Source organism: Mytilus galloprovincialis, chromosome 6 (genome assembly GCF_965363235.1).
Source record: "Mytilus galloprovincialis chromosome 6, xbMytGall1.hap1.1, whole genome shotgun sequence".
NCBI lineage: Eukaryota > Metazoa > Mollusca > Bivalvia > Mytilida > Mytilidae > Mytilus > Mytilus galloprovincialis.
In genome coordinates, this window is record NC_134843.1 from 6,477,856 (window position 1) to 6,500,048 (window position 22,193).

General features: G+C 31.0%; 1 protein-coding gene across 2 annotated transcripts in view; it reads left to right on the forward strand.

The window, feature by feature from the left end:
* LOC143078805 (inositol 1,4,5-trisphosphate-gated calcium channel ITPR2-like) overlaps positions 1-22,193 on the forward strand; it is an 88,647-nt gene that overhangs the window by 17,946 nt on the left and 48,508 nt on the right. For both annotated transcript variants that reach the window (XM_076253787.1, XM_076253788.1), the window contains exons 3-14: positions 2,663-2,736; positions 8,900-9,024; positions 10,495-10,581; positions 11,019-11,096; positions 12,181-12,261; positions 14,357-14,454; positions 15,753-15,840; positions 16,166-16,253; positions 16,609-16,716; positions 20,813-20,958; positions 21,418-21,496; positions 21,800-21,888. In XM_076253787.1, coding sequence (XP_076109902.1) covers positions 2,663-2,736; positions 8,900-9,024; positions 10,495-10,581; positions 11,019-11,096; positions 12,181-12,261; positions 14,357-14,454; positions 15,753-15,840; positions 16,166-16,253; positions 16,609-16,716; positions 20,813-20,958; positions 21,418-21,496; positions 21,800-21,888 — 1,141 coding nt within the window. The remainder of the gene's footprint in view (positions 1-2,662; positions 2,737-8,899; positions 9,025-10,494; positions 10,582-11,018; positions 11,097-12,180; positions 12,262-14,356; positions 14,455-15,752; positions 15,841-16,165; positions 16,254-16,608; positions 16,717-20,812; positions 20,959-21,417; positions 21,497-21,799; positions 21,889-22,193) is intronic.

Sequence of the window (22,193 nt, forward strand, 5' to 3'; positions counted from 1 at the left end):
AACATCAAGGTACCTTTGAACCTCGTACATAATTTAGTTCCCTATAAAAACAAGCATATTTCTACATGATTACTAATCTTACGGAGTCAACATTTGACATATTGAAAAAAATATATTTAAAGAATGTTTCAGTACCTCGTTGTTACCTGATTACTATAGTGTACGAAAGTTGTTCGCTGTTAATCATACTTGTATTCGTTTTTTGATTTGTAGATGGATTAGGAGGTTGGTTTTCTGGTTTGAATTGTTTTACAATTTGTCTCTTGACGGAAACCTTTTATGGATTAATATATGCGGCATTGGCTATGTTCATTGTTGTATAGCGTACGTTGATCTAAAGTTGATCTAAAGTTGCTAACGTCATTTGGTCTTTTTTAATTGGCAATCAGAACAAATGTTTTTAGTTTTTTACATGCTCTGTAAAATTATGAAATCCTAAATGTACTAATACTTCAAAATGACACACAGGAAAACATAAAAGACAAAAATGAAGTATGACGGGCACTGACTGTTATCAAAATATGTTTAATTATGCGTCTTAAAACCTTTGTAAAAAATGATTTTGCGATATTATCAAAGAGATATTACAGCACAATATGTGTTTCTCTTTGAGGCTTACTTGCAAGGTAAACATCATAAATCAAGCGACGACTAATTGACTACGAATAAAGCTTTCCAAATAAATCGCCTTTGAAGTATTTCTCTTTTTCTACACAATATTCAATCATTACCATAAACCAATAAGGAAAAACAAATCTACTGTTTTCCGATTTACGCTCTAAAATTAAGTTACAAGTCAAAGAGACAATGTTTCATTTTGTTTATGCTTTGCAAATACGCTGATCCAAACCACGAGAGTTTTGACATGTTACATCTGTTTATATCTATTCTATTCAGATTAAATTTATCATTTGACATTTTAAGGCAATTATAGGGATTCGACTTTTAAATATAATGATAGCCAAATAATTGATTGATTCTTAAGAACGTCCAGCAGCAAATATTTATATGGTAATGAGAAAAAATGCACACTACTTTGAATTAGAAAGACCAAATACAATTAGATTAATATGATACTCTTTGTATTGGTTGGATTGTTGCCTTTTTGACATATTCCCCATTTCCATTCTCAATTTTATTATAGAATCTGTTTAGAAAACATACAAGTATAATATAAGGTTAAATGTGTGTGAGCGAATGACAATGTTCATCTTAGGATTGTGGATTTTAAACATTTTCCTACAAACAGAGATATTTCGTTTATTACAATGCATAATGAACAGAGTGTTATTTGGATATGTAATACGAAAAATGCGTTTATTTGGTCGGCTGATTTTGCTTTGTGTTACGAAATTGCGACATTTCCAATGGTTATTTCAAATGCCATATTTTCTCTTTGGCAGCTGATTTGTGCTTTCTTCATTAACGTATATGCACATTCATATCAAACAAGTCACACAGGTTTCACCTGAAAATACACTTTTATTTGGGCGTTTCTCATAAAGATAAATCCAGAAAAGCGCTTTAGGCGTTCCAAATTTTATAAAGTGCTAATGGCACATTATACTCTTTTGATATTGAAGTATTTGATTGTTTATATTAATTCTGTCGAAAGCTGTTTTATTTATGCATGTAATAATTTGGATAAAAACCTCGTGTTAAAGTAAGAGTACTTGTTTATGAACACACTTATGTTAGACAACGTTGTTTGCTCTTTTCAGTAAATACAACTAAAAAAATAAAGTGTAATGCTTTCCTCTAACATCTTTTAGCTCTGCAGAAGACAATAAATAGTCAGTCAGATATTATTTTTTTCTTCTTTCTTGTTTGCGTTTCGGCTTAAAACGTCTGTTAAAAGTACTATAAAACTGTCAAAACAGCCTCATTTTTTAGTTCTCGTATTTATCAATAATTAAATATACAGCAAGCTACAGCCTTGATCCAAAAGATAGTGTCCGGTGCATTTATATTGATGTGTGTAAGATGTATTTTAGGTTAAGGCTGTAGTTCAAATCTTATTCTGTGAATTAGGTATAAGATAGCTTTTTATGGTCAATATGTAAATTGTGTCACGCTTATGACGTCAGATTTTCTATTTCATTATTAAAGTGTCTAAATTGTACTATACATTGCATTTATCTTAAAGTTTAAAATTAGCAAACTTGTGAAAAGAACGAAGAATTTTGATTGTTTTTGAAATTTCAGGAGCCAGATGCAGTAAACAATTTCGCAGGAAACTTACAGGAAAAAAATACTTGTTAGGTTCAGTAGAACAACCATCAAGTTTAGCAGTAAAATAGTTTTGTGAAATGAGCCTCGGACTCTTCTTTACACCGCAGACCATCACATCTTTGTAATCATGCTGATGCGATGAAGAGTAAAAAAACTGGCAGTTTTGGGCCTGCATTTCAGGAAGAAAAAAAACACTTTTAATTACATCTCTGACTAATGCTAAACTCTGTTTCGTGGACTGAAGACATAACAAACAAAAAAGTTACAAAAAATGGTGGTGTGTCTGTAACAGTTACGATTAATATTGAAATGGTATATTCCTAACAATTTAATTATTACTTAGTATACGTTTAAACTAATATTACTCATATTTATCGACAATATTGTTCAATAAAAAGTTTTATTCATATCCTAAATTTTGCATTTTCAGTTCCTCAAATAATGGCCTGTATGTGTACACAGGGCAGGAAAGGAACAGACCGAGAAATGTACCAAACCAACAAGGTGAGTATCAGATTTTATTTTTTAAATTGTTTATTTGTTTATTTCAAAAATTGTTATTTTATTTACATGTAATATGTTTAGGAACAGATTAATATTTGGTGATGCGTTTTACTAAAGGGTAGCTGGAATCAGTGGGTTGTTATTAATGCATCCGAAGATAGTGAGAAGTGAACTCTTGACTTATTTATATGTGACACTTTCCTTACTAAAGTCTAGTCTGTTCATCATACTGAACAAAGTTTATTTTTCTAACATGTCCCTTTGTGACTTTGTTTATAACTTCGCCTTAATTGTGGTGTACGTATATCAACGCTATGCAATTATTGTTTTGTTTAATTGTTACTTATACAAATATCTCCAAACACCAAATTCACTATCTTCCAACTAACCTGCAGACAGGCTACTTATTGTATAAACAGTTTTAAGTTGGTCCTACAGTATATAATTTTAATATACTGCGGATTCGTTTATTTTCGTACCAATTTTAATTCGTGGATATTTGATATTTTGGTTTTGGTTTAGTAAGCATATATTTCTATAGAACATTTGTAATTCGTTGAACATTTAGATTCGTGATTTCTCTGTACCTGCGAAATTCACGAAAATTTGTATCTACTAAATAATAATGAATCCACAGTATGTAACTACTTTGTTACGTTGTTACAAAAGATATAAATCGACTCTTTGACCAGCATATAGGGTTCCACACTTTGACCAGCATATAGGGTTCCACATTTTGAGCTAGAATGAAGAGGTCTTTTAATCTAGAAAATAGTATCTTGGTGTACGCAGCTGTGAGTGGGCACATGCAATAAGAATGTAGAATCAATTTCCTATGATTTTTTCACACTGGGGCGTTTTCTACCTAAGTCTTTCAATCTTGACTTACGTTCAAAGTTTCATTGATTTGTATGTGTACTTTAGGCTTTTTTGCGGGTTTCAAAACATGTTTACAACTAATTAATGCATAAAGATGACAAAATGTCGCTTTTGAAGGATATACATATTAGAATTCTAGTAATATGTTTAACAACTTTTTGATTTTGATCCTGTGAGGGGAATGTATGTAGGGAAATGTGCCAATACCACGATATATGTGTCTATATACCTGAAGTTCTTGGCATAGATCTTGGACTAAACCATGAACTTCGGTCCCCATCGAGTATTTTACATCGTATTTCCCATCAAATATATCGAACATTGTTTTTCGTTTAGTTTTAGATTTGTTTTAATAGAATATGGAAATTACTTCCTAAATGATATAGAACAAATAACTTGCCTTTCATTATCAGATCAAGATTCACCAGATCAAAGTGTTTCCCTAAGATATATACAAATTACAGACAAGTTACAACTTTTATGTATAGTTTTCTAATCCGTTAATTTGTGTAAAAACTTTCGAATTTATTGTTTTAGCCAAGGGATTAAATGTATTCTCTAACATTAAAATGTTTTTCGTTATTTATCATTAAAAACTAAGTACACCTTCACTTGCCGAAGGTAGAGGGATACATGCTTTTGAACTAAAATAAATTCGTATGCATGTTTATTAGACATGAATTAAGCAGTCATATACAGTGGATAAAATGTGTAACATTACTTCGACAGTTTCTTTTTGAATCATTGTATGACACAGGCTACTATAAGAAAGTATGGAAGTTTATGAGACCGACTCTCTCATCAGGGGTTAATTAAGCAGAGCCCCCTTGAATTATTTACAAAACATCGGTTGTCCTCAGCTTATAAAAGAGTATTTCGATAATTCTATCTAAAATAATCGCCTCTCTGCGCTAGGCGAAAATTTAAGTTTGCACCCCCTAACCTTGAACCATAGATATGCAACTGCTCATCTTTTTAATATGCAGTCCAGGTAGTAACTCCGAATTGATACGAAATATAGCCTCATTTTCACTCGCAGTCCAAATGCTCGCCCTTTTTCGTTCGTCAAATTGACTTGAAAACCTATCTATTGTACTAATTGTTTAAAACTATTCTTGTCCGGCTGAATATGCATAAAATAATTACCAGTGGATTTGACGATTGGTTTAAAAACTGTTTACAAATCAAAAATACCAGAAATCGTCTATCCTGAACACACACTTAAGATAGTTGATTTTCTGATTAGCACTTTAAAAGTCTAATGTACTTGTGGTTTCAAAATATAAAATAATATCAAACATGCGAACTTTTAGAAATCTTTTGTTGAAATTAATGATTATTCATTTCAGTATAAACAACAATTGCAGATAACATTTATCATTTTATAAAGGCAAACATTTTTGTATTTTAAATAATGATGATGGCATTTCATAAGATTCCGTCATTTTGATTGAGAGGCAACAATCGCGAAGCATTTTTACACTTACATTTTATTTTCCAATAAAACGATATATCATTCGTGAATGCACGTGAATGCACGTGTCATGACATTGTTACAGAAATGCATTGGAAAAGCATGATGACTAAACTCCTCAACTCCTAATAGGATAAAAATGTACATTTTGCAAAGTAATAAGTTCTTAGAGTAGAATGCTATTTTTTGTAATTTTATTGGGTAGTAAAATCTTTGATCATGTGTACATTTCTAGTATGTACAGTTTTCTTGCTATTAAATATACACACAATCGACGCTTTTAGAATAATGGAATGTGATGGTTGTGACATCTTGACTGAGTACAATTTCGCATGGCTGGTAATGCAGGCCTCGCAGGAGATGATACCTTCGGATTTCATACGATTTCCTTAGTTTTTGATTGTCCCTGATGTGTATCTTCTAAATGGAATTTAGGGATTTGAATATCTGTAAACTATGGTTGCCTCTAGTTTACTCCCATTAAAGATATGTTTAAGTAAGCAAACGCAAAATTTAATCGACAATATAGAAAAGGTAATTTTGAAATTAAATTCAAATTCATCCCGGTTTATTAATTATTATAAATGCATGATTATAAATCTTTATGTAAGAAACATTTCAAATCTAGAACAGTTGTTGATATTCAATGTGTAATAGCGGAAATTGTGTCCATTTCAACTTGTGCATTACGTGTCGATCTTTTCCTGTAGTCGAGATAACGAAATGGTTCCTAACAACATTACAGATAAATCAAATAAAATTAGTTCAGTAACCTGCCACTAACATCTGAACGAGTTTCCATTTTTCCCATGCCCCCCGGAGAGAACAAATTTGTTTCAAGTTTACTTTTTAATCAAAATGAATTCCTGTGTACACTTTCAAAGCATTTCTAGAAAATCTAAAGCAAGTATATAGCGTCCCGCCAATAAAAATGCTTTTGTAACTAGACAGTGAAACTATGGAATAGCGCTATATTGAATTGTTGTTAAAGTAATTGTATTCGCTGATCAATATTCAATTAACTAAATTAAAATTAAGGATTAGACGTGCTGACATCAAATTTATACTGCACAAAATAATCCAAAACTAATAATGCTATGCTAAAATTAAGTTAATTTAATAGCACTATTGAATAGTAATGGTAATCGTACGGTAATATATTTCTAGAAATAAATATTTACATGGAAATATAAAAGCTATATATCCAGTGTAACTTCTTAGGTAATAATTGGTGATTACAGAAACAATACAAGTTTGTTACATAAATGCACCACTGCAAGCCAACTAGTGCAGTTTATTGTTGTTTTTCTACAAGACACCATAATTGTCAACGGTTGTTAAAGGAAATGAAAAAAAAAAAGAATGTATTAGATGTTCCGATTAAAATGTCGAAACTGAAACTACCGTTATTCGCAAATTCACTGTTTACCAGTTGGTTAAGACATGATAGATGTAATACCCATGATGGATATTACATCTCTGGTTAAGACAAAAGTGAGCTACATTAAGTATTCAGAAAAGACCGAAAACTAGTTACCCTCCGTAAGCGAGTTTGGTTAGCTGTACATCGTACTGTCAGTAGCTAGAAGGCATTCTACAGGAATCTTAAATGTCACACTTTACAGTAAGGTCAACTTCAAAATAAGATGTGGTTTGATTGGCAATGAGATAACCATCCATTAGAGACCAACTGACGTAGAAGTTAACAACTGCTTGTACAGGTGACCATACGACCTTCAACAACAATGAGCAAAATCCATAGAGCAAAGTAAGCTATAAATGGTCCAAAAAGTCAAATGTAGATGGATTCTAATAGAAAACTAACGGTTTGATTCATGTACATAACCGAAAACAAATACGATATACAGCAACAAACAACAACCACTGGTTCACATGCTCATGACTTGGAATAGGTACAAAAAAGTCATACATAATTTGACATGTTTACTGGCGCAAAACCCTCCCTCTAACATGATACAAAACCCCATGGGTTAAACAATACAATAAACGAACAAACTACAAAACATCAGTTGAAAAGGGTTTCACTCTTTAGGCGTACACAAAGTAATCACAATGACTACCAAATACACTAAAGACACAAATGTGATCTGAAAGTATTCGCAGTTACTGAAAGCTAACTTTTGTTGTCGACTAAAATACCAACACTTCCAATAAAACTTAATTTTGTATTCCTCTTGCAAATTGTTCATACAATGCCTGGCAAATGGATAAACAATGATCACTACCTCTACACATACAACAACACAACATTAAGACGTTTAAAGGAATCTTTGACAAGAAAACCTAATCCTTAAAGGGCTCTAAGTTTAAACTACAATTCAGTCTAGCTTGAAATACTCAACAAGTATATTAACTGAACAAATATACAGCCATGACAATAATCTCATTAAAAATGCATAAATGACAACACAATTCAAACGCCAAGCCTCGCTTTTTTATTGAGTGCCCTTTACAAAATCCTGTAAATAAATATAGATACCTATAGTCTCATGGTAATTCAAAATTGCTCGCCAAGAATGAAGTGGGGGTGATTCTCAGCCTGGCCAAAGATTTACACATTAGCATTTGCTGTTTCTCTACTAAGCACGTTCCATTTAGAAGTATTGGTTTTTAAATCAAATTTAGTTCAAAAACAATAGAACAAAGACGGGATGGACTGGAGTCCAAATAATTTGTCAATGCAATATGATTAAAATGAGCACAGTTAGCGTGTTAGTGTTTCAGTCAAGATAAAAGTAGTTATTTTATCACATTTTGTAGTCTTCCGAGTGAAAGTATATGTGTTAACCATTGCAATTGTAAGGTCTAATGTACTTTTCAAGAATGCATGCAGCTGTTAAATCGAACATTTGTCAGAAAATCATTTCTTTCATTGATTTGAGATTACAGCATTTGTTTTGACGTAACCAGGTTTTTACAAATCGGAAATAGAAAATAAGAATGCCTAAAAACTGGAAATGAGCTAGAACGAATTGGTATACCAATTATTCCAATAGATATACTATGAGAATGATAATTTATATACATAAACATGCTAGAAAGATGATCTCCAATGATTGGGTTCTAACAGTCCTGAGAAATAGTGTGCCATTATTAATTCGTGGTAATTACTTACAAGAACATAACCGAAAGTCATTGACTTCTTCCAAATTGTGTCTATGATGTAAGCTAACGGTGCCAACTCATTTGTAATGCTATAAATTCGTTTGTGTTATAACCCGCTCTGATTTGATTACCAACAACACGATGTGGGAGTATAGCTATATTATATATTTTACGTATAAATAGGACATAAAAGTCTGTTGAATCAATGTAATGCATCTCTATTGCAAAACTGATGTCTTTTGTCACGTTATTCTTTTTAATGGATGCACATTTAATTATCAAAATTGAAGTAGATCACGTGAAACAAATCTAGATATTGAAAAATAATAAAATTATCCCTAATAAATACATATAGTATGTTGCATATTGTTAGGATTTAAAAATTCACGTTAAAGCTGTGATTTCGTGAATCTTTAGTCAAGAGATGTTTGGTGAAATGCTCTGCTGGGAAATAGAGCTCATTCATTTTATTTTTGTCACTTCCAGGTAAAAGAGGTGGCACCAATTGAGTTATCTGATGTATATTTTTTTCCTTTTTCTTATTTTTTTTGAATGAAAAAACTGTGATAATTTTATTATTTTTCAATATCTAGATTTGTTTCACGTGATCTATTTCAATTTTGATAATTAAATGTGCATCCATTAAAAAGAATACAATAACTTATTTCTTTCATTTGATTGCAGTGGTGGTATTTCAAGTATGCATACAAAACCGATACAAATTGAACAAGAAATACAGAAAGCTCCTGAATTCCCTACAGACAGATTCCACCGACTGTGTGACAAAGGGAAACATTGCACAGACAAAGGTAATACTGTACTGCGTATTCAATATTCGTGGATTTTGTTGATAAAGGTTAACCACGAATATAAATGCTCAGTTAAGCCAATATAAATGCCCAGTTAAGGGCTATTTTTCTATAGGCATGTCTGCAGATTTTGGCAAAACAACGAATATATTATATAAAGTATTTTTCCTCAATCCACGATAACAAGTAACAACGAAAATAAATGAATTCACAGAATATTGTTAACAATACTTCTATCTAAGGAACACGGCATATGTGTAATCTCGCTTCATTATGGTTCATATTTTTAAGACACAAAACTAGATACAATGTACGTTATAATTTTGTCACTTTTTCTGTTTTCTTTTTAACTATCATTGCTATGACAGTTGGCACGTTATATATGGCTTTGGCACTCTTTTCTTGCTAAGCAATCCATATTTACTAATGCGCTATTAGATAATTCCTATATCCTTCTTTAATGACTTATCATCGAATTTAAACACAGTGATATTACGAGCGTCAATAGTGGAGCCGAGTGTTATTTCTTACTTTCGGTTTAAACTGAGTTCATCCAGGTTATAATTTAGCTTCATCTTGCTGAAATTATAAAAGTTTAATGTGCTTTATTGCAGACTTTTGAATGCATTTTTTGTATCAGGCTAAGAAAGCTTTTTAATCATCAGCGTCTGTCATAAGTCGTCTGTTGTCCGTTTTTGTCAGTTATCCATTGTTTGCTTATTATTTTGCAAGAAACTATCTAAAAAGTTCTTTTTGTATTGTATAAATTTTATAGAGAAAAAAAATATAAGGATAATACATGTTTTAACCAAAGAACACATATGTCATTGTTATTTTAATGAGATTTGACGTGTTTATTGTTTAGTAAGAAGGTCACAAGTAGCTACATATCCGACTATACGGTATAAGTTTTTTTCTCATTGTTAAAGGTCGTATGCTGACCTATAATTACTCACATCCACCTCATTTTAAGTCTGGGGGTTAGTTGTTTCTTGGACAATCTTACCACAGCACCTTAATTCTATAATAATGCATACTTCATACAAAGGAGTCGACGTTTGTATCTACATAAATAGGGAATGTTCCTTGCTGTCTAGCTTCAATCTATCATTAGCGTTATATCTATACATTAAATCGACTCCGTTCAACTTTCATTTAGATCAAATTCAAAGATTATTTTGTTGTCAATATTATTTTGAGGAAATAGAATTAATTCAAAGTCATACATTCAAATTTACTGTTTGTTACGGATACATTAAACAAGTATAAACTAATTAAAATTGAAAAAAAACTGACTTGTCCATGAACCAGTACTATCAGTGCCTAACGTTTTCCTTGAAGTTCCATAAATATGGTAATTGGCTGTTATAACCCTACATCATAGAGTACTTAATTAACGCTTTCTGTTCTAATATTATGTATTTGTCTGCATTTTTATGTTTACTTTATTTCTTGTTATGTAACAATTAGCTTGCTGCAGAGGCTGAGAACAAAGATAATGAAGCAGAGCAGAAAAGACAACATGGGAAAAGGGTTAGATACGGCGAGGTGTTTCAGGTAGATATCAACAAAACGGCCATGGTTCAAAAGTTTAACGTTTATTTGATTAACTCTGTAGTATTGCAGACATGTATAAATTAAATATATGCATTAAATGAGTTCGAATCTGAGAGAGACATATAATTTGGGTAAACTCGTATTTAGATTGTATCCTTTAAGTTAAGCATTATTAAAATAAATAAATACGTCTATAGTAGAGAAATTTTATGATAAGGTCGTAAAAATGTCAATAGCGGAGAACTTTTATTATAAGATCGTAAAATGACAAGAACGAATGCATGTGTCTACTTTCACTTTCAACTGAGGTAAAAACTATCCGTTCCTTATCTATTTACTACCGCCTTAGATACAACGAATATTTTGAAATTTAAAAGAGAGACGTAAGTTTGAAATCTTTAAAACAACTTCTTATTTCTCAGAAATTTCTATTGCAGCTTCGCCATATGTTTACAAACAAGTTTGTACATATGAGCACTACACAGACGAGCCAGCAAGATAAAAACAATATGAAGGTAATTGTAGCAAAAGAAGACAGACATGTATAAAACATATGAAATCCTTTTTTGACAAACGTCAGTATCTCTGAATAGTTATAATAATAACAGTGTCTGATGAATAAGTTCTTTCTTAGCCTTTGATGATAGTGTTTCTCTCGTGAACACGAACTCTCTATATTTATGATAAATTGCCAGACAGATTCGTCAAGAGAACTATTTTTTGCATATATTACTGAATTTATGATTTTTATTTATAAAAACAAACATCGTCAATGGCTTCTTGAATCCTATTTTAAAGTCCAGAGTACTCATCTTTTGATTATATGCATTTTTTAACCGTAACAAATCTTTCTAATATATTGGTAATTAATAGTTAAAGGAAGTTATAATTCACCGATGTCAATATACAAACAGAAAGCTGAAAGACAAAATCCATGCCACAGTAATAATAATAATAATAGTCTTTTATTCAGAAGCAATACAGCTTATAGAATTTACATATACAAATATAATAGCATCAGTGAATAATTACATACATGTTTTATAATTACAAACAGTTTGTATCAATGGCTTTAAATATATATGTTTTAATAACTACCTCAACAATTTATGGACTTCAGCAATAAGCAAAATCAATATACTAGTTAATCATAAAGGCCAACGGAGGATTCTTTGAGAAAAAATTCAACGAGACAACCGATGACCTGTATATATATCGAAACACAAGAAGAACAGACAGCCACTGTTTCGTTAGGCCGTTGGGCTCTTCACCAAAGAAGTATGAAATGAAATTAAGTCTCCGATCTACTTTTGGCAATTTACTCCTCTTACCACCTATTTTGTTTTGTTTATGAGACGTCATTGGTTACTACATGTATCATGTGCGAGGGATTTCGAATTCATGATTATCATTGCTACGCAGAGTCTTGTATATGGACACATCTGTTTTATTGATAAACAAATGTTACCCTATATTCTCCACGCACTGACTGTGGAAGGTTTGGATTCATTAATCAATTTCTTTAAGTTAATAAATAAATTTGGTGTATTTACTGTCTTCTGATTGGTTAAAATAATTAGTTTTATTTTACACTTTCAGGTATCATTGCATGATTTTAACGCCAAAAATGCTCAGTTCAGAATATTACCGAGATACAAAGTGAAATCAGAGGGAGAAATTGTAAGTATAATATGTCGTCTTTAAATAGGAGCTTTTATTCATTATTAAAAAGAAATGGAACGTCAGTAACTTAGCTTTATGTATTTATGTAATTTTTATTTTTATCATGACAAGCAAAAAGTAGCCTAAAAAGTCCAAGGAAAATTGAAAAAGGAAAGTCCGTAATCAAATGACAAAATCACAAGCTCAAACACATCAAACGAAAGGATAACAACTTTCATATTCCTGAATTGGTACAGGCATTTTCTTATGTAGAATACGGTGGATTGAACCTGGTTTTATAGCTAGCTAAACCTCGCACTTGTATAACAGTTGCATCAAATTCCATTATATTGACAACGACGTGTAAACAAAACAAACATACACAATAGGTAAAAATGTCAAAAAAGGGATACAGCAGTCAACATTGTGTTATAATCTTAATCACTATAAAAACAAACAAAGCAACTACTTTTAAATCTTATTTTAATGTTTTGGTAAATACTTAATTTAAGTAGAATTCTGTAAGATCAGTTTTCCGAATACTTCATGTAGATTATATTGTGACTACATATACAAACAAGTTGTTATTTTGTATTTTATCATTATGATAAAAAGGTACCTTTATATAACTATACAGGCACCAACTTCATAGTATTGTACTTGCTATCGTGTTGCGTGGAATAAACACCACTTTTTTGAAAAAGGATAAGATATTCTTTTTTTATATATCTTAATGTAAACATGTTTTTTGGTCATGTTGGTGGTCTTCATCAAAACTTTCAAGATGCAAATTGTCAAAAATATAACAATTTCTAAATCTGAACTTTTGAAGATGTCTTATATTTCCTGTGTAATGTTGAACTAATCAATGTAAGCGAATACAAACAATTGTTTCTCAGCGTGAAATTTGGCTATCATATTATTTTTTCATATGGTTTTTAGCTTTACCTTTAACTTCGAATTACTTTCAAAGTTATTGCATAACGTTTCAAGAAAAACATGAAGGCGTTTATATTTCAGGAAAATTAAAACAACTTTTGATTATTTAACCATGTTTTATAAGTCGTCTTAAATTAATTAAGATAGACCTAAATGTCAAGATTTATATTTGCGTGAGGGAGTAATTTCGTTTATTCTTCTAAATGCATAAAAAATGACGTTACAGTGGTGCAAAGTCAAACAGGAAAACAAACTTTTGTATTTCTATTCATGTTTATCATTATCAATTGCTTCAGAGCATTCTAAAATAAGCAAGTTGTCAGTTTGCTTAAGAAAGTAATATTTCTTCTGAATCTTCAAAAAGTAAAGAAATGGGATAGGAATGACAGTAGATATTTGTTCTTACATTCATTATATCGTTCATTGATTATAAAACACATGATTCAACATTGAATATCTTGAAGCTCAAAAAGTTTTAGGTGCAAACCACTTTGACGGTGTCTGGTAAATAAATAAGTCTTTTAAATGACCTTATTTATTGATTGCCGTGGGTTAAGATTGATTATTCAAATGCATATTCGGTGTCAGCACCGCGGAAGTATGAAGGATTTGGCGATAAACACAATGAGCATACTATTGATGTCTCTCACGACACCCGGTTATTGTCTTTTCATTAGAAATATTAACCATATCAAATTATTCTAGCGAAGATGATTTTCAAGATAACAATTAGTATGTTCCGTCTTATTGATATAAAGCACTAGATTCATTATAATCCTCTTATAAGGAATTATATTTATGACCCTAGAAATTAAATTTTGCATTACTACAGATATAATCGTATGTTGTTTTTTTTTTAGAATATATATTATTTTGAATTTTTCGAAAAACTAAGGATTTTCTTATTTCAAGAATAGATTAACTTAGCCGTATTTGGCACAATTTTTTGGAATTTTTAGTCCTCAATGCTCTTCAACTTTGTACTTGTTTGGCATTATACTTATTTTGATCTGAACGTCACTGATAAGTCTTATGAAGACAAAACGCGCGTCTGGCGTATTAAATTATAATCCTGATACCTTTGATAACTATTGTTAAAAAAAGTAAAATATCAGGTGTTTAATCTAACATATATGCATTTGTATAATGATACCAATGTCTCTCTACATTAAAGGTCCAGTTATTTGACCAAATAGTATTTGAGAGTATGAAGTCACCAGGGCATTATTTCCACACCAGTGAATCCTACCAGATTGATCATTTTACGTTTGGGTATGTTTCTTTGCAATATGTCGGAATGATCCATTCCCATAACAGCATAATATTCTCCATAAACCAGTGGTAAATTCAGAGAGTCGCAAGCGTAGATGGTGTACATTATGATTGAAAATACTAAGTATATAATGATGTGGCATGAAATCGTCATGACAATTACCATTTCTATGTTTGGCGTTATTTATACCATTACCCACAATTGGCGTTATTTATACCATTACCCACAATTGGCGTTATTTATACCATTACCCACAATTGGCGTTATTTATACCATTACCCACAATTACGCCCCTCACAACTAACAAACAGAACAGTGTTAAGTTTTTAGTATAATATAAATATATTATCGTCCTTCCCTCTGCCTATATCACCCTGCTCCGTAATTCTCGTATCAAGACTTCAAAACGAGACCAGGCATTATCAACGACGTCACAGTGTGAGAGGAGAAGTTATCAGCGACGTCACAATGCGAGAGGAGACGTTATCAAGCTTGCTTTTGTCAAGCGTAAACTGTCTTAGGGATAAAGAAACGACCAGTAATAGAACGATAAAAAGATAATCGGTTTTTTTTGTATAGATATCGTAAAATATCAGCCGCTCGACACAATGTGATTTACATTGTGGCTCGCGGCTGATATTTTACGATATCAATGTGTAGAAAACCCGATAATCTATACGGACAAGAGAATATCTGAAATGATGAAATACTTTAATAGTTCTATCGTCTGACGCATAAATTTACTAGTCATATTTTATATTGTACAGTGTTTTTGAAGTGTACCGACATATCATGTACTGAATTCACACTTCTTTCTGAAATTAAAATCATGGTTTTTATTGTTTAAACGACGCTCTTGTAATTGTAACGAAATTCCTATTTTTATGCTCCATTTTGGTCATTATGTTTTCGTGTCTGTGCGTCCGTCTGTTCGTTCGTTTGTCTGTCCGTCTGTTCCGCTTCAGGATAAAAATTTTAGTGCCAAATTAGAGTTTGAACCCAATTTTACGGTCCACTGAACTATGAACACATTTTTGTTTTTGTTTTTTTTGTTATTGATCTTTGACTTTATCACTAATCATAAACAGCAAAAATCAGCTGATAGAGAAAATAAATTTGTTTTAAGGCTTGGGATGGATGCGACTTTTGTCAGATCCATTTTGCAATATTATTTTAAAACAAAATGTATACATGTTTTTTTTTTTAATTTTATGACATTTTTTATTTTTTATCTTATTATTTCTCATTAATGAGGAAATCTTTCATTCACCTTTCATTTGTTATCACTGTTTTGTAGTTCGGAACTAAATCTTGGTGTTGAAAGATCGAGTTACACCCTGATCGGTAGTTACAGAGAAATTCCTGAGCAAGAACGATTTGTACGGGTAAGAACAGGTTATTTGAATGTTTCGGTGAAATAATTCTGGTATTTGTTTTCTATTCAAACTTTCCTGTAAACACAAATATGAGAAAAGAATGCAAAGAGGACCTATAATTAACCTGACAAACTTTGATTTGACTGATTTCAATGTTAAAATTGAGAATGGAAATAGGAAATGTTCTCAAGAGATAACAACATTACCAAATAACATAAAAAAGACTAGAAATGAACTAAAGGCCATCAATAGGTCTTCAACACAGCGAGAAAATCCACTGGTATACAACTGTTTGTATTTCATCATTTATTTATTTGTTCTCTTTATTTTTTAGGGAGGATCAGTCCTTAGACTTTTCCACAAGGAACTTGAAGCTTATCTTGTAGCAGAGGGACTGTTTGATGATTGTGTTACGGAAGATGGTATGTTCATATACCAGCCTTAGCAAATCATAATGTATATTAGATATATATATAGTGTAGGAGAGATCCAGTTACTGATAATTATTGAGTTATTATTATTATATGAGTTTGACTGTCCCTCTGGTATCTTTCGTCCCTCTTTATTTGCAGAATATAAATAAAATAGTACTAGAACTGATACTATGATCACGATGGCTTTGAACAGCTAGTGATGTAATCTTAACTAAAATTTGAATGAAAAAATGATTTGAATTTTGAAATTTGTAAACGCTTGTTAGACTGCTTCATATGTTTTTAAAAACTATTTTTATTATTTCTTCTGTTGTGCTATAAACATATGATTTTTAATTTCTAGTTCACTTTAGAATCCGAGTAATTGATCAACATCGTCCAAAATCTTTGTCGCCATCGTCCTCTGGGATCACTTACTGGCAAATAGAAGCCGAACATAGTATACTGGATGGTGAGTAGATACTCTAGTTGTCCATATTGTTGTGATCATATTGTTCATACTTGCAGGTTGCATAATATTAAAATACCCACGTCATAACACGTTGAAATGAATGACAAAAACAAACTGACACTTCACTGTCTCATCTCTCATCATTAATCATTCTTTGAACTACTTTCTTTCTTGTTATTTTCACTTCAGCATTATGGTTTATCCAGCTTTTAACACATTACATCTTTAAATAACGTGTTTGGTGTATCGATATATGTTACATGAAGACAAAATATAAAAACAATAGAAGCCTGTATTATGAATCAATCTTTCAAATGAGGCATCTGCTCGTAAAACGGATGATTGCCGTCGGCACATTGAAGTTTTTTTTTATCAGACTGGTAATTTTTATCTACACTGTTCATTCATTGTTTATTTACATGACATACACACATAAATCGGTCAATGAATATATCATGTATAGAAGATAGCAACAGTAAAGTAAAAGTCGTCACTAAATTACCAATTCATGTATTAGAGATTTGCATACCAGTAACATTTAGTCTTTCTGTTACATGAAACAATGCAAAACAAATGTTCCAATAAGTTAACAGAACATTTTGTAATAATAAAATATATTAAAATTAGTAAACTTTGTATCACAGACACAGATATATATTCTAGTCTTTCAATACAAAGATAATGTAATATACACGAAGAGTCTTACCCCATCCCACTTAAATGTAATAAGAAAGGAATAACATGAATGAATGATGCTAGAACGTTTCATGTATCTGTTAGTATTGATCATTATTTTTGTGTAAGGGATCACAAATTAAACATGTTTCTACGTCAGACCTCTTCATCTGTTCGTTACCAAAGAGTTTATATTGAACGCACTAATTAATTTTACGTATGGCAGATCACAAGCTGTTTTGTTAATTTAACATATTAAATATAGGTATTTCTGTAACTAAACGCTGATTTTTACAATTTATAGAGATGTACGTATGTAGGAACGGTGTAACTAGTTATTCATAATTCTTTAAAGATCTTTAAATAAAGATCAAAGAAAAATGATAGGGAAATTGTTATGTCACTGCTACATCTTTTCTAGAATCTACTGATAAAACTTTATATATCATACTTAGTATTAATTAGATACTTGCCGTGTCTTTGCATATAGATGGTGAATTGATTGATTGTTTGTTGCTTAAAGTACACTTTCAATATTTTGAGCTTGATATTACATGCTATTCACTGTGAAAACACTGATAGATACTAGTTTACCAATCTATTTCGCCGATACCACTTAATGTTTTGTGTTTATAGTAGATATATCTCATGTATCGATATGCGCTTTTTTATGATATCCTTGGTAGGAACACACAGTTTGATACCCGAAGCACAAATAAAGGACCTATTTTGTAGAGCGAAAATGAACTAAGCATACAAAAGAAAACGGGGGTTTTATCCATCGGCCTTTAATTCTTCAACTTAGCACACTGTAGTGGTCTCATTTAAAAGTAAAACCATGTATTGTATGAATAGGTAGTCTATAAACAAAGAGCAACAACTACAGCACTAGAGAGTGCGACAACCAAACATGTTAGATATAATAGCAAATACATATACAGAAAAAATCGAATAAAACCATGATAACCAAAGGTTTGTTTTAGAGATTACATATGACTGAACCCAGAATGGAAAATTTGTGTCGAGAAATCTGACAGATTATCTTTTCGGAAAGCTGATTTATAACTGAATTCTACGACTAGTTTCATTACATTGATTGAAAAACTGCTAGCGCAGAATGTTAAAAACCTAGCTATTTGCTAAATCAAAGAAATGTTATTTAACTATGATTCTAAAAAAGTCTTTTGACAAAGCTTAATCCACCTTTCTCCAGTTTTGTAAGTTTTATAAAAGGCAGAGGCGGTTAACTTCTCATTTTTCTTCAAGAAAGGGAAAATTAAAAAAAAAAAAAACGAGGTGATTAAGAATAATAAGTCGAAATATCGCAAAATTTACGATTTTGTACCAAAAATTAACAAAAATTATTTAATTGGTTTTTGTATTTGCGGGTGCAAAATCCCCCCAAAATAGTGTTATTATATGAATGCCACGGTAGTACCATGAACAAAAAAATACTTGATAACTAATTTTGCATTACACAATCTTTAAAACAGGGATAACATTGAAATCATAAATTATTATTCAACATTCGTTACAAAATGAGGCAGACATGGTCCTTATAGCACCCTGCCCTTTCCTGCTTTCTTGCGTACATAATCATGAATCATGTGAAAGATTAGAAAGAATGCAGAATACGTCAAACGATAACGAGTTAAAGATATGTTAAGATCAATATGGCTTAAAGTTGATATTAATTTCTACTCACTCCACGTTCTATAGTTTACATTGATGACAGTTAAGTCAATGTTAATACCAACAGATAAGATGACAAGAAGAAAAGATCGTAAAATTATGTTAACTTAATTAACAATCTTCTAAATATTGTTCAATATTCTTGTCCTAAATAGTAAAGCTTTTATGTTAAGCATATTTCTTGAAAATGTATATTATTAATTTTAAAGCATTAATAATATTATTTACGAAAACAGATCAATATGTTTAATAACGCCCTTCCTTATATTTTTTTAATGATTTATTTTTATAACTCCAGCATTTTTGTGCTGCATTAAATAAAGGCAACAGTAGTATACCGATGTTCAAAATTCATAAATCGATAGAGAAAAAACAAATCCGGGTTACAAACTAAAACTGAGGGAAGCGTATCAAATATACGAGAACTACGACACAACAGATACACCACAACGAAATGTAACACACACAGAAACGAACTATAATATAACAATGGCCACTTTCCTGACTTGATACAGGGCATTTTATGAAACATAGTGAGTTGAACCTGGTTTTGTGGCATGCCAAACCTCCCACTTTAATGGCAGTGTTAATTATAACATTAAAATGACAACATTACACGACAGAGTTACAATAAATAAATAGATAAATGGGAGAAAATATAGGACAGAGAAACAAACGAACAATAGCCATCAAAAGGTAACAGGTTAAAATATATTTTTATAGGCCAGACGCGCGCTACGTCCAGACAAAACTATAATCAGATACAAAACGTTTGAAAGCCAAAACAACTACAAAGTTGAAGATCGCCGAGGACCAAAAGTTCAAAAAAGTTGTGAGGCCAGGGTTATCCGCCTGGGACAAAAGCATCATTATTATCAAGAATAATACATAGTTTTGCAAACTGTTAATTTTATAAAATGACTATATAATTATCAAAGGTACCAAGATTATAATCAAGTACGCCAGACGCGCGTTTCGTCTACATAAGATTCATCAGTGACGCTCATATCAAAATATTTATAAAGCCAAACAAGCACAAAGTTGAAGAGCATTGCGGATCCAAAATTCGAAAAAGTTGTGCCAAATACGGCTAAGGTAAGAAAAAATCAAAGTTTTGTAAACAGGAAATTTATAAAATAGAACAAAAACGAATACATTACAAAATCACGGCTCTGTTAGCCATAGGCAATAAATTTATAAAACGTGTTCCGAAAATTAAGAAAGAATTTGGATGAAATTCAAGATTAGATATGTATGACTTATCTAACTTATATTAATAACATTGAAAATTTTAATTCTAATTAATATTTGATTGTAGTAGTTATTAGAAAATTAATTGTATTATCTAGCTTTGTGGATGTTTCTTCTGATCAAACTGCAAACCAAATATATCGTGTAATACAGAACATCAGCTTTATACTATTTATAACGGATAATGTACCAATGAAGTTTTCACAGAAGCAATTTTTTAACTGATATTGATTTTTTTCCACTTCCCCATATTTTGACATAAATTGTCTGTAAACATTTACATACTCAATAAGAATGCAATAGTTGAACATAATGTTGTTGTGTCTTTTTGATTTGTTTTGTAATTACTTTTAAGATAAATGTATTTAAATGTTTTGTGCGCTTCGTTATTCTATTTTATTTTTTAAGTTTATAATGAACTTTCGTTTCGAAATATGGGAAACTAACAATGAGTGTACATGAAATGTGTATAATGCAGGTGATATTCTGAGATGGGAACAACAGGTCAGACTTCGGCATATGCTTACAAGACAATATCTGTGTATAGACTCCAAATTAGACGTTTCTCTTGTACCAGACCCCAGCGACCCTAGAACTGTATTCAGACTACATTCTGTATTAAAGGTAACTGAAAAAGAAAACAAGATACAAACATTGAAACACGTCACAAATTATGCAAAAGATTAAAGAAGACCTAACGCGGAAATAAAAGTATGACTTAAATGATTTGATCACAATGTATAAAGACATTTCAAACAAAAGTAAAGTTATTACATAATGGCAAACGTTCATATATCCCTGAGTTCTAGATAAAATGCTTTTGGATTCTAATTCTAGTCATAGAATCATATGCAATTGGAGAAAGGAAGTTTGCATCCGAAACGTTTAAAGTGGGTTTAATTCTTCAGACTATTATTTCAATACATATTTGCCTTATGTAAAGTTGATATTCCTCTTGATACAATCGCGATATACTGCCCATTTAACACAACTAATTTTATATCAATGTAATACATATTTAAAGTAAATGCGTTTAATTATTTTTCCAGTTAACTGTTTAAAGATGTGTTTTGATTCTTGTAGGAGCGAGATGAAATACAGTTTGAAAGTTACGCACGTATAGAGCACATGTTGACTGGGTGTTGGCTCCATGCTTTAAAAGGTATAAATTTCGATTTAAAAATACTGTCAAAAAGTATATTGATATGATATGATAATTTCATATTACAATAATGATAAATATAAATATCTACATGTTTATTCACTTTGATATTAGTATCATCACTTAATTTAAAACAAACTGATTATAAAATAAAGTTTGCGAGTTCTTCTCATATTGTACATGTTGCATGGTCACAATTTATAGTAAGCAATATTTAACAATATTTTGATGCTTTGTGATATTTTTTCTAATATACATAAAATTAAATTTACTTTCTGTTTTGATATAAATGTCGTATTTCAGATGAAGATTACGAGCGTCAAATAAGCACAGAAAGTGGAAAAGAAAAATCCATGTCCGGTTTACGGTGGGATAGTGCTGCCGTTCGGAAGGTATTTCTATAACTTTGCGTTTGTGTGATAACTGAAGTAATTCATACAAGACAAGTTACATAACCCATACTAAGTTTAAAAAAATCATTGTCAACCCATGTTCATGTTAAAATCAGTTTTATAGAAATGGAACATTTATATACTTAGATTATATAACCATTAATGGTTGTATTGTTTATAAATTGAATAGAAAGGCGATTTAAAAACAATATTATTGCAGTAACAATATAATATACACAAGAAAAAGTATGCATTATAGAAAAATGATATGCGATTAAATTGTTCTAGACTTCATGTCAAACAAT